The sequence below is a fragment of the Falco rusticolus genome, chromosome 11, assembly GCF_015220075.1.
Source record: "Falco rusticolus isolate bFalRus1 chromosome 11, bFalRus1.pri, whole genome shotgun sequence".
NCBI lineage: Eukaryota > Metazoa > Chordata > Aves > Falconiformes > Falconidae > Falco > Falco rusticolus.
Genome location: NC_051197.1, coordinates 2,361,309 through 2,375,228, shown reverse-complemented (window position 1 = coordinate 2,375,228; position 13,920 = coordinate 2,361,309). Strand labels below are relative to the sequence as shown.

General features: G+C 40.7%; 1 protein-coding gene across 2 annotated transcripts in view; it reads left to right on the top strand.

Annotated features, from left to right (window-relative positions):
- PDE4B (phosphodiesterase 4B) overlaps positions 1-13,920 on the top strand; it is a 215,557-nt gene that overhangs the window by 23,399 nt on the left and 178,238 nt on the right. Inside the window, exons 2-3 of one of the 2 annotated variants that reach the window (XM_037403903.1) lie at positions 3,410-3,520; positions 5,777-6,012. In XM_037403903.1, coding sequence (XP_037259800.1) covers positions 3,479-3,520; positions 5,777-6,012 — 278 coding nt within the window. In that variant the 5' untranslated portion in view covers positions 3,410-3,478. Of the gene's footprint in view, positions 1-3,409; positions 3,521-5,776; positions 6,013-13,920 lie in introns of those variants that run through there. The other variant, XM_037403904.1, reaches the window with a different exon arrangement.

Below are 13,920 nucleotides of genomic sequence, written 5' to 3'. Positions count from 1 at the left end.
CCTCGCGGCAGGGGGGACCTGGAGGGGCTGGAGCGTGTCCAGAGCCGGGCAGGGGGCTGGGGAAGGGGCTGGGGCACAAGGCTGGTGGGGGCAGGGGGAGCTGGGGGGGCTGTTCAGCCCAGAGAAAGGGAGGCTCAGGGGGAACCCGATCACTCTCTACAGCTGCCTGAAAGGGGGGTGCAGCGGGGTGGGGTCGGTCTCTCCTTCCAAGTAATAGGGCAAGAGGCACTAGCCGCAGGTTTTGCCAGGGGAGTCTTAGACTGGATATTGGGAAAAATGTCTTCATGGGAAGGGTGGTCAAGCCCTGGAACAGGCTGCCCGGGGAGGTGGTGGAGTCCCCATTCCTGGAGGTATTTCAAAGATGCGCAGATGTGGTGCTTAGGGACATGGGTTAGTGGTGGGCTTGGCACTGCTGGGCTAATGGTTGGACTCAATGAGCTTGAAGGTCTTTTCTGACCTAAACGATTCTATGATTTATTAGTCCCATTGTGGGATGTGCTGCAGTGTGAGCTCATTTGTGTTGGGCATCACAAAGTGTGCGCAGCAGGTCAGTAATGGATGTCTCAGACTTGTACTTATATTAAGTACATACCTCTATTAAACACAAATCTGTTTGCTGCTGCTTTTGCAACTGCTTCCTCCTTTTGGTCTTTCTATGATTTTTGTCTAGATTTTACAATAGAATCTGTATTTATTTCTGGCAGGAAATAGTTATGCCATATTATTCCTAGTCCGTGCATACATACCACTGTCATGGTCATCTTTTCTTGCATAATATTTGGGACAGTGTCATCTAATTTGCTGCCTGCTGGCAGTTTTGCATTCTTTTTATAACAGGGCTTTTTACTTTCTCCTAGCTTTTGAAGATTGGTGGAGTCATTAAAAGTATTCTAGATTTTTATTCTGATACTGTAGTATGTCTTTTATTCTGCTAATAGAGTAATAACTCTTGGACTCTAGGAAAATTTTTCACAATGAAAATAATCAGCCATTGGAATAATATCCCCAGGGAAGTGGTGGATACCTCAACATTGGACACTGTCAAGATCTGGCTGTACAGGGTACTGGACTATCTTGTCTAGAGCGTGCTTGTGCCAAGAAAGGTTGGACCAGATGATCCTTGAGGTCCCTTCCAGCCTGGTATGCTATGCTTTTATGACTTTTTTTACTTCTAGCCTGCTCATCGAATTGTAATATGGATCAAAAGCTAGGTAAGGTTTGCAGAGAGCAGTGACGTTGCCATGCAACCATGCTGCCAAGTGTCCAGTTTTTAATAGCAATTCCATTGCTGTAATGTCTAAACCCACTCCTGATTGCTTTGACGGGGCATGCATGTGGCCTGTGGTCATGAGAAGAGGGTTTTTGCTCAGGCCATAATTCTGTTTATCCCACTAGCTTGGCTCTGGTGACAGCCAGTGATGGATGCTGAGAGGACAGCAAGCCTGGGGGGAGGCACTGCAGAGCACTTTCCATTGTTTTCTGTCCTTTGCTCCTGGATGGTCCTGCTCATCCTTTTCTGGAGGGAAGCTGTTTAGGTGCTTTAGAAGACAAATCCCTCGGCTCTTTTCCAGTGCTACTTCATACACGATGAAGCGTACAGCCCTGTGTGCTGGCACTTGTGCTGAAATGGCAGTGAGTTATGTCTGGCAAGGATCTGAGCACTCTGAATGCTTTGGCTGGCAACGAAGGGATACATGTGTGTTGGATGTATGAACCCTAAGGAAATGAAAACAACTGGAGGTGCCTGTGCCACAGCCAGAACTGCAGGCAGTCTCAACTACCATGCTGGCATTGTGCGTTAGTGTTTCCTTGGAGTTTGTTTTGTTCTCTCTCTCTCTCTCTTATTTTTTTTCCTAGTGTGGTTTGGTTTAGGGGAAAGCAGGTTCATTACAGCACTTCTTTTGTTCATGGAAGAGCAGATGAGCAGTTGGCTCCTGGAAGCTGCAGTGTCCTTAGACCTCTGTGGTCACAGGCACGACTATGTGGATGCTATGTCTGAGAATTAGCGTGGGGTTTTTTCTTTAAGCTTTTTTGATTTAAATAGGTGGACATGCAAGCTAAATACTGTTTAACCTGGGCACAATGGTATTAAGGTGACCCCCTGATGGCACAGTTGTGTTGTAGCTGTACGTCAAGCTGAGCTGCCACGCTTGGGTATGCAGACTCCTGAATTCATTGTGGGGTGGGAACCAAAGAACAGGTGTTGTATGACCAGCAATTGCCATGTAAGATGACTTTCAGTACCGGCTGTCGGGGCTTTGAACATCACAATAAAAGTGATGGGTGCAGGCTGCCTGCTTTCTGGGATCCTGACTGCTGGTAGTGGCAGGGAAGAGAACTGGGTGCCTAATTTTGACGCTACATCTTTCCTCGTCAGCTGGGTAGGTGGCCAGGGTCTGGCAGTCTTTTTTTTTTGCAGACAGTCTGAATTGCTTATTGCTCTCCTGAATTTGCCCTGCATGAGCAGGTGATCTGAACACAGTTAAAAGTCCGTGATGTCTCCGAGTGAACATCATGTTAGAAGTCTTAATATTGCCAAGCCTGAAACTGCTGCACAGCTTTTCATGGTGGCTTCAATAATAAAGTTCATGAACAGTGGCCCTTCAGCGGTCTTCTAGCTCAAAAATAATCCTTCCAAGCATAGGGGGGTGGAAATTTGTCAGCGCACAAAAAGTGGCACTCCAGCTCTACCTGTTCTTTGGGGGAAAAAAAAGAAAAACCCCAGCACCCTCAGTCTTCTCTGTATAGAATCCTGAATGTAGCTTTTTTTAATGAGCGCTAAATCCACAGCAAGAAAGAGTAGGGGGCCTGGGAACAGTCCGAGGGGGGCTGTTCCCATGTGCTGTTTTCCCCTGCTGCTTCGGCTGCTCGGCTGTGTTTTGTTCCCCTTAGCACTCTTGCATAGTTCAAAGTGGCTGCAGTGTCACCCTCTACAGAAGGCTGTGATTTAGTGGCTGAAGTGGTGTGTGTGTGCCAGCACAAGAATAAATAATGTTTGTGAGTTATGATTAAATCTTAGAATCGCATACAAGCGCAATTCCTTTTCTTCTCTGAGAGCCAGCTCAAGCCATTCTTGGAGACTTTCTATACTGTACCTCTGAAAAGGGCTCATTTAAAGAAAAATTCTCTGCAAGTAGAACCTGTTAGCTTTGATCCTGTATTACTAGACATGTTCCAAAGCTTGCTTAGATTGCACAGTGTTTTGAATACTGGTTACTTTTAACATGATTTTACTAAATATTGTAATTGACCTTTCACTAATAGAGAGCTACACTTGCACCAGCATCTGCTGCCAAGTGTTTTATGAAAATGGGCAGTAAATTATAAATCAGCTGTGATGTTAGCAGTTAGCTCCACAGTTTGTTATCAGAACCAGTGTTTTATTCAAAAATACAACTTTTTCTTTCAGGTTGCCTCTCTGAAGAAATTTGATTTAGCAACGTTTGATTTTATAACGGGGTGCGCTTTAATCTCGATAATGAAGAAAAGCAGAAGTGTGATGACAGTAACTGCAGATGACGTAAGTTGCTTCTAAAGGCATGTTTTACTTTTCACAGTACTTTATGCAAATGAGATAAAAAGATAGTTTTGTCTTATTTTGTAAGTGTCAGCTGACTTTGCTTTGGTTACTCGTTGGTTTCCTTAGAATTGTTTGCAGCTCATATAATAGGCAGAAGATAAGCCCAGCACATTTGAAAACAAGCCAGCCCTGACACCATGAGACATTTAAAGGAGTCTTGTGCAGAGCATGTACCTCACAGGTCTTTGGTCAGTGTAACGCTGGCAGGCAGCAGGCAGTGTTTGTGTACCTTATGGAAGCTCTCTTCTGGATCCCATCTTTGTGCATATGCTGTACTTCTGTACTTACAAATGTTTCAGCATCTCTCCCCAGTGTACTTGCTGAACACCTAATGTGATGATGTGTATGTTATTCCATTACTACGCTTGCTAATCATCATCATAATACCCTATTAATTAAACTCCAGTTCCCATTCTCTGGAGAAATGTATCAGTTTGTAATGATGGCATGATAACCACAGCCTTATTTGTCTTGTTTGTCACAGCTGAGGCTCGCCAAAAATGGAAAATCACATGGAATGTATATGAAAATACAGTGGAGGAGTGGAACCTGATAGCATATCCTATAGCACTCCTTCAATAAGTGTTTCTTTTATACTCTTGGACCACATGTTGTACTGCTTCCTAGTCAGTTTGCCTGAGCACGATGCTTGTCTGCTCAGGCCTTGCTGATACAGAAGGCAGGCTTTCCTTTCTGGGCTTCCTTAGGAGTATTTTTGACCTGATTTTGTGCTGTGAAAGAGTAGGGTTTGGATCACTGAAGATCTCTAGCATATTTTTGGAAACACAGCATGCCAAATACGTTAAACTTCTATCTAGGTCATTATGATGTTGATGCCTTAGTAACGTCATGAATCTGCACCAGCATGCCTCGTAGCACTTCAGGCTATGTACAAGGAGTAGAGGAGCTGTGGGCCGTGTTGTTTCCTGTCTGGATCCTTCACATGGTTGCGGGGTGAGCAAACAAGCAGGGAAAGCTGAGGAAACTAGTAGTATGCCTTTCTCCTGTCAGTTTTGTCTTTCCTTGCTGTGTTGAGATTCCTTGCTGAGGGTAAGAGAGCAGGCAGTACCACAGAGTTGTTTAATGCCCTCAGGACAATGGAGAACATACTTTCCATTAGAAACTATGAGGCAGCGGAGGAGTCATGCTACTTTGCAGTTGTTCATGAAGGATGTAATAAATTATTATGAAAAAATTATTATGAAAAATTAAACCACTTTTTTTTTTAAAAAAAAAAAGTTACTCGGTGCTGGCTGGGAGAGCACAGTGGTAGCAGTTTGTAGGGAAAGTGAACCAGGGGATTTGGGGAGGCTGTAAAGTGGGCTTGGAAAGGTCTGTGAAGGGTGGAGAGAGCAAAGTGGAGATCAAAATTCAGGAGCAAGCAGAAGAAGAAAAATGTAGAGGGGTTGCCATAGATATACATGCTGATTGTAATAAACCTCCAGCTTCTACTGGTAGCTCATCACACACAATACAGAAATATTCTGATTTATATCGGACAACTATATTTGACTAGCTAAATTCTCTGAGTAAGACCAAAACTGATAACCCTTTTGCAGTGCTGTTGTTCTGTGAGAGGACTTCTGGCTTGGGTTTGAGAAGACTGACAGCCAATTCTGTGGTCATGGTGATGTTTTTAAATAAAAATCACTAGAAACTAGAAGAAAAACTGCTTTAACTGATCAAAACCTTTTTTTGAGACTGTTTCTACTAGCAATGCCATACATAGTGCAGATTAGCTGGGAGTTCTTCTCACTGAGTTGCTCTTGGATGATTCAGGATGTGTCTTAAGTCCAGTATTCTTGGCACCTTTCTCTGCCTGGTGATTCATCAAAACAAAAAGTGGCAAACCAATGTGTTTGTGCTGTGGAGAGGAATGATCCTTAGGTGGATATCGAGTGGAATGTTCTCTGAGAAAGTTTGAAATATTAAAAGTTTAACATATTGCCAAAGTGACATACATTATTGAAATGTTTAGTTAGAATTAGCTGTTGAATTTAGCTTAGACAAGTTATGAGTGAATTTGCAAGTTCATTCATAATTTGATAACAGTGCAGCGCAGTCGGACTCTGCCAAGATTTCGTCATACAATTATTTTTTGTGAGTAGCTATGGCTGTAGAACAATTGAATGTGTTTCATCCTCATGGAGGAAAATATTTGTTTGCAGAACTTCAGTGGCTTTTCTGTTTTTGCAGAATGCTCTGGATTACCTGGAGTGTGGGCTGAGTAAGTCCTACAGTACTTCTACCCATGCTCTGGGCATAGACCTCTGGAGAGGAAGAAGATGCTGTTCTGGCAATTTGCAGTTACCACCGCTATCCCAACGACAAACAGAAAAAGCAAGGACCCCTGACAGAGACATTGTCTGCAGACCAACAACTCTGCCTTTGTTGACACCTCCAAGTATAGCAATCACCACTTACCAAGACTGGTAGGTTGTTTCCCTTGTTTATGAATCTCACACAGTTGGGGTTTTTAGTGTTTGGTTTTGTTTGTTTTGTGGTTTTGGTTAAAGTTGGTTTTTGGGTTTTTTTTTTCCTGCTTAAAGTTACTAGATAGTTGTTTTGAATATCTTAATCAGTATTTTTGATCTTGATCCGTTACCATGGATGTAAGTTTACAAAGTAATTGCCTTTTTTTTTTAAATTCTACTTCTGTTAAAACCTCTTCTGTTCACTTTTTTTGTGCATCTTCATGAAACTTTAGTGTTGTAAATTCTGAGCTCTGTCAGAGGATTTGTGTTTATTAGCTTTTTATGCACAGAAGAGTTCAGGATGGTGGTAGACTTTTCTACAACAGACTGGAGAAAGAGACTTTAGCTCTCTGGTTATTTTCTGTGCAAATGTTAGAAGAAAGGCTTGGAAAAGCATTTGACTTTGATGTTAAACTCAAGAAAAGTCCCCAAGAAACTATCAGAGAGCTGATTAAAAGGGGATTGCTAAGAGGTGAGCTCCAAAACAGAAACACAGGATGTTAAGTGCTACAACAAGGACGTTCATCTAGAGGGAGGAGGAGAAGACAAAGCCCCAAGTGTTCACGTGTTGGAATAGCAATTTTTAGGTTTTGGGGGTTTTAGGCTTTAATGGAATAGCAATTTTTAGGTTTTAATGGCAAAATAACGTTAGATGTCCAGCTTGCCATATGAATCTTGAAATGGCATTGCCATGCAACCTTAAACCTTGTATGCTCAACTTTGGAATTCAAGTGTTGTTTAGATTCTAATTTTTAAATGCTCCACTCTATTTCATTTGTTGGCTGCAAGACATGTTCATCATTTCCAAGTCTGATTCTGGTTTTAGCTTCTGTTAAGCTCGGCACTCTTCAGAGGTGGCATTTCAGTTTGCATTTGAACAATTACAGAGGATATCCTAAATTTGTTAGAATCCTTCAAAAACAGTTTTCCTATTGAAAATAGGATTTTTGAACTATGTACTTGAATAGATGAGATACAGAAATCAAAGAGGAATTAGCAGGAGCTTTTGTTCCATTTTTGCATTTAATTGCTGTGGATAAATTTAACAAAATGAGTTACCTAATTTCAGATGGATTGTGAATTTTGACAGTAAAAGGATTGGGTTACCTTTATAAGCATTTTACGAGTGCTCCTGTTTGCATACCTGCAGCAGATTGTAATCTTGACTGCAGGACAATTAGGAGCCTATGCATAAGGTGTGCTTTTAAGAATGAGTTAGTTCTGATCTTTGAATACACCTTCATACACGATTTGGGAAAATGCAAGGAATTGCAATGGATTTATCATTACTTTCCCTTGTAACACAAGGGGGCATTGCTGCTCCTCTCTTCCATTACAGCAGACTCTATGTATGCTGTTGTGTTGCACAAAATGTGTTTTCTTGAACAGTATGCCCACAAAGAGAAAATACTTAGAACTGATACTCAGGTTACTGCTCTTTCTTTACTGCTGTTAATCTCTTATAAGTGAGCAGATAGCTTCCAACTTCTCTGGCTCGCTTGACACTATCATATCTGTTTACATCCATGTAGCAAGTTGGGAGTTGCTGGTTTGTGTGACCGCAATGCAGAATGCGGTTCGAACACGTCTTCACACAGGCATCTTTGCATCCCCCTCACCTTTCTGACTTGGGCACCAGTTAGATTGACTGCTCTTACAGCCGGGCAGAAAAATGGTGTAATCTTTCCCATTTTCTCTTTAAGTTCTAGTCATCAAGTGCTTTTGATGAGGTTAGCACTGGTCTCTACCCCATGCCAGGCAGTTCCTTACCTACAAATTTGCAGTTACTTGAGGCCTGACCATGCTCCCGGGGGTGCAGTCATGGTTGAGGGTTTTTTTGTGTAGTAGCAGTGTAAGCCGAATCTGGTCCCCAGGCTGTTTGGGCTTGTATATTGTGGTTCAGTTCTGTATGAAGTATACCCCAGATGCGGGTTATATTTGTGTAAGCCCAGCATGTGCCATTGTGATGAAACAGCTTTGGAATGATATGAGCATTAAGAGACTTGGTGAGTGGGCAATAAAGTGATAGGAAAATTTCAGTGTAGATAAATACAATGTGATATATCTGAGTGTGAAAGAATTGTAGCTGCAAAACAATACTACTATGCAGGAGCAAGGTGCTGGGTATAGGATAGAAGTCCAATAGAGTTGTGAGTTCAGTGCTTATTAATGGTCAGAAAAAATCGAGTTAATTGTTAAAGATTTGAAGGAAAAGAATAGTGGATAAAAGAGAACATCAGGATGCCATGGTGGGAACCCATTACTTGGTCACATGTTGAATATAGTGTACAGGTCTGGTCCTTCCTCTCAAAAAAGGGTATAGCAGAACTAAAAAGAGTTAAAGGTTTCTAAAATGATCAAATATATGGAACAGCTGCTGCACTGGGATTGTCCAAGGAGGCCTGAACTCTTCAGCACAGAAAAGACACAGCTGAGCAAAGGGACAAAACCAAGATATTATAAGTGGTATGAAGAGAAGAGGTAGTTGGTCTATTGCTTATTGTCCCATCTAATATAAGAAAAAGGGGCCATCAAATAAATTGGCAGGCATGAAGCAAGTGCAAGGAGGTCGTTCTTCATGCAGTTTATAGCTATGCTGTGGAACTTCGTGCTGTAGGGGAGACCGTAGATGCTAGGAGTTTGAGCAGGCTTAAGGGAAAGCTTAACAGATCCTTGGAGGAGCAATCTGTTGTGGTTTCCTTCTGAATACATAAACTCCATCTCTTGTTCAGCTTCTGAACTGCAAGTTGTTTAGAACTGGGGAAATATTTGAGGGGAAGTATATATGTTTGCTTTCTGTTCCTTTCTGTTCTGTGCTTTTAATATCTTGTGGGAGACAAGATGATGGGCTAGATGTACCATTGGCCTGACCAGTAAGACCATTCTTTGAATATGTCTGGGTTTTCTTTATCACCCCACTTTATCTTTCCTTGGAGCTTTACTAAAAATGCTGAGGCCACTGGCAGAAAATTCACATGTTTTAAGCAATCGGGGCGGGGGGAAGGGCTTTACCTGTAGGTGAGCCTAATGCCATTAAACAGTGTAAATCTCAGACTGGGTCAGGAAAGAGGGTACTCCTTGTGAAAAGGGTATCCAGCTCTTAGTTTCATAGGATTATAGGATAATTCAGGCTGGAAAGGACCTTGGGAGGTTTCTAGTCCAAACCTTGTTTGATGTGAGATCAGCTGTGAGCTCAGACGTGGTTGTGCAGTGGGGTTTATGTGCTTTGATCTTGAAAACCTCCAAGGATGGAGACATCAGATCTTCTTTGGGCAACCTGTTCTGCTGCATGACTGTCTCAGAAAAAAGCCTCAGTATGTCTGGTCAGAACCTGTCCTGATTTGTCTTCTGCCAGTTCTCTTGTGTTTCCCAGCATTTCAGTGGAAGGTAATGGCAGCGTGCTGTTCCTTCGAAGCGTGGCGTGTATCTTTTTTAGTCCACAAATCTACCGCATTAATGCAGCACCAAATATTCAGATTGCGCTGCTTTAGACACCTGTCTCCGGACCATGGAAATTGTTCACTAAATTTGTTCCCTGAGTTTACCTTGAGGATGCAGAGGTTTCCTGACCTCTGTATGTTCCCAAAGGTAGACAGTCTTGCTACTGGTTGTACAAGGTCAAATTCATTGGCAGTGTTACGGTGGTAGAGTTAGTGAATCATGCAAAAAGATGCTCTTCACTGAAATGTAAATGGCCTTGGTATAAGACATTTGGGGTCCATACAGCTAAAATGCATAAACAATGTAAGGTCTAGATTTAGGTATTCTATAAGGTAAATCAACGTAACTCTTATGTGCCCAATAGAAATTGTTTAACAGTCACTTAGTACGTGGTGGTTTTATTCCTGAGGGTTTGCAGAGCTGTAGCTTGGAGATGCTTTTCACAAGAGATCAGTAGGACTCGTTCAGAAATGTGTAGGTTTAGCCAAGCTTTCTGTAATCTATTTCTGTGCATATGAAACCCCAAAGACAGATGTGAAACATCTCATTATTATGACATGAAAAATTATTTCTAGAAATAATGTCTTTATTTCGTTTGTCTAGTGTGCATAGTAGCTATCATCTTTTTTTTTTTGTAATGGCTGTAAGATTTTTAAAGAGCTTCCTAGTGATACTGTGATGACAGTTAACTTCCCATGCTGATACCCAAGCTCCTCATTACACAGTTATACTTAATGTATGTTCAGAAACACATATGAAACTTCTATAAGGGACACTGTCTCTTTTATTAGGACAGGTAGGGTGGAAGTGAGGCTTTCCATGCATATTTCATACTGAACAAAGAAGTCACTTCAGTTTGAGGTTTTGTTTCCTATTTGTGCAAGCCATTGTAGTCTTTGTAGAAATTTATCATCTTAACCAGAAAAACAGTGATGAAGTTTCTGGAGAGGCAGGGCTAAGTCAGAACCTGATCATCAGGGGTTTGCTCTGAACTGTGAGGGGCAAAAGCTCTACATCTGCTGGGGTTATTTCTCTTTTCTCCTGTTAACTTGATTAAATCCCTGGAGGAACTCTGACAGCGTGTATTTGGGGTGTGCATTCTGCCGAGCCATTTTTCCAGTTCTTCCTTTTCCTGTTAGCACCAAATGTCTCCTATACGCTCATTTATATTTTTATTGTTCTTGTGCTGGAATGCTGTTTTGCTTTCTTCTGGATGGTTTATTTAGGCTCACTGATCTCCATTGCTCCAAAGCATTTCACTGTTTGTGCTCTGTATTGAACAACATACCAAATGGCAAGTATCTAAATTATCAAATGAGATTTTTGAACCGAAACCCTAGAGGAGAGTTTGTGTAATAATATATCTGTGGTTCTTCCTGGACCAATTTAGGGGATGCTGCACCTGTGAAATACAATGCTTCCCAGTACTACCCATGCAGCTTGCACAGCTCTGAATGTTGCCAAGCTCTTTGGAAAACCTTACCTATCAATGGAGAATATAGTCAGATTACAGTAAGACAGCTTCAGTGCTTTGTTTTCTTTTAAAAATATTTTTCATGGTTTGATCATCACTGAGATAGTACAGAATTCAACATCAGTGCTGTGCTACAGACTGTGTGCTAAGAATGCACTGACTGGAGATTTAGCTGTTCCTGGGATTGCATAACTGTGGTTTGAAGAAAAGAGTAACAGTTCAAATGTAGAACATATTATTTGGGAGGGGTAGAGGAAAACAAGCCTATTCCTTCTTTAAGTAGCTTTTCTGCCACGTTTTTTCAGAAATCACCTTAAATTTAACTTCCAGTGATAATACAAAAGTAAGAACTGTGAGAGGGTGAGCCATGACTTACATAATTTTTTTAACTTCAGATACATAGGAACCTAAAAAATAAAGCTGCTCCAGAGTTGTTTGTTTTCATTTCTTTATTAGAATTTTGTTTTCTTGAGACCAATGCTGGTCTGACAAGATCTATAACCAGCAAAGAAAAAAATGGGCAAGCTGACTCCAAAGCAATAATTCTAAGCCAGCTGCAATGTAATAATATTTTGTGTGAAAATGGCAAAGCAGTACACATACGAAATAGCTTTCATGAATCATGCAAGGGAAGAAGTACGTAGGATATAGATCTTCAAGTGGCAATCTGAATGTGGAAGCCTTATAAGCTGCTTTTGCACAAATTTTGTCCATATTTTCATGAAAGTTGTTAAAATGCTTTCTGCAATCCTGCTCCATATTTTGTAACTGAAGCTTTGTGCTGATAAATGCGGGCAAGAGGGAAGAACGAGGGTGTGAAGTATACATTTGTAGCTACACTTAGAGCCTCCAAAACAGTTCTCTTACCTTATTTTTTGATGCTCACCAGCTCCTGTGTTAGGTTTGACAGCTAGCTTTTTATTTACACCATTTCTACACATTTGACTCGGATCTGTGGGGATATACTGACAGTTTTGCATGAAGTTTCAATGTTGATACAAAACCAAGTTTTATGTTGAGTCCAAAAGCGTAAGGAAATGAAGGTCTTAAGAATTGCTATGGTTAATATCTAAATATAATCAGGAGTGCTCTTTTTCAGGGCATAGAGATTAATTAAATATTAGGACTACAGTATTAAATGCTAAATCGAAATATGTGTCACTAATTGTCCAGTGCAAAAGCTACCTTGCTCTTCTGCAAAAGCAAAATGAGAACTCACTCGGTTCGAAGGAAGTTGTCTGCTAACAGAGCTGGTTGCTATTTGAGTCACATTGTTGCCACTTAGTAAAAACATTAACCATTAGTCTGTCTTTACTTTTTCAGATATTTTTTTTTTACAGCATACGTAATTAATCAGCAGATTAGTGTTTTGTGTGCCTGTGAGCATGTTGTGTTGTTGCTAGCCATTTGTCAGTGACCAGGTCTATAACTTGCTTTCTTCTGAAACAATTTTATTGTGCGGGTTGGTGGTCACAATCTAAACAGAAAATATGAAGGGATTGATCCTTTTTCCCATGTCCATCTGAAAATCTTCCTGAAGTTTAGGTGTGCAATGAAGGTTGTGTGAGTGCATTACTGCATTCTGAAGTCTGCGTGCGCAGTGAGGGCTGATGCGTGTATGTAGTGTCAAATCTATGCTTGTAGTACTGCGCGTTGTTCTCCAGATGGTGATCGTGGGCAGTAAATTAGATGCAACGTTAAAAACAAAGCAAAAAAGAAAAATCAGTATTAGTTTTTGAGCAACTGAATCTGAGATCAAACCTTCAGTAGAAATGCTGACTTCAGCTCAGGCCAGCTCGTAGCCACTGTGAAGCTGTTAGGCTGGTTGCAATTAATTGAGGGATAGACGTGGAAAGTTAGAATGATAAAGGGGATGGAGATTTGCATGGAGGATTAAAAAGGATAATAAAACCGTATTCAGGCTAGTAAACTAAGCAGAAGGTCATATGCCCAGTCGGTGCTTTACATGCTTGAAATCTGTAAATCCCATGGAATGAAAGGAAATATTTAGGGTAATAGGAAGCTTAAGCAGGAACAGTGAGATGAAAACCAGAAGTTCAGAAGGAGTAATGCTGTTTTGGAGAAGTGTGGGGCTTTTTTCTTGTGTTTTTTTAAATGTTTTTTCAGACTACGGGATAATGCCCTGTGAAATAGGTTGAAGTCTTATTTCTTAGATCATTTCAAATTCAGCTAGGTAAGAGCTGAAGAAATATGCTACAAGCTTGGAATAGAAAAAAAATAGATGAGCTGGCTTCCTGTATGATGTGAAAAATAAAAACCTAGGAGAAAAAAACCCAAACCTTAAAAACATGTGTTTTATTTTTATACCTATATTTAAAATGTCTTAAATCACAGAATGGTTGAAGTTGGAAGGAGCCTCTAGAATCATCTAGTCCAAAATGTTTATTATTCCTATAAATCACATAATTTTTTTTGTTGTAATAAAGCAGGATCAATTATTCTGATTGAACATGCTTCCTGTATTTCAGAAGCCTATACCACATTTCTGTGGGGCGTTTACTTACCTTGAAAAAGGAGGTCAACGGTATTTGTCATAACATCTCATATATTCTATAGGGAAAATAGTTTTTAATTACATTGTGCTGTTTCTGGAAAATGTATATGATAGCTTAGGTTTGAAAATCAGACTGACTGTGATTTGTCCTAAGTTTCCTAACAATATGAAAGACATAGAGAGCATTGAAGAATGTTAGATGTGGAAACAGTCCTAAAGGATTTCATCAGCTCAGTGCTTTTATTTGTTCTTCAGTAGGTAGAGATATTATCCGGTACATTTTAGAGATGGCTTGTTCCTGGTGCTGAACACTGGTAGGAGCTTGGACTGCTAGGGACGCCTCAAGATAGTTTTTGAAAAGCTGAAAATGTTTGTTGCGAGATAGTTTGTATGTTGTCTGCAGGTAGATCATAAAAATTACATAAAGTTGTTCACT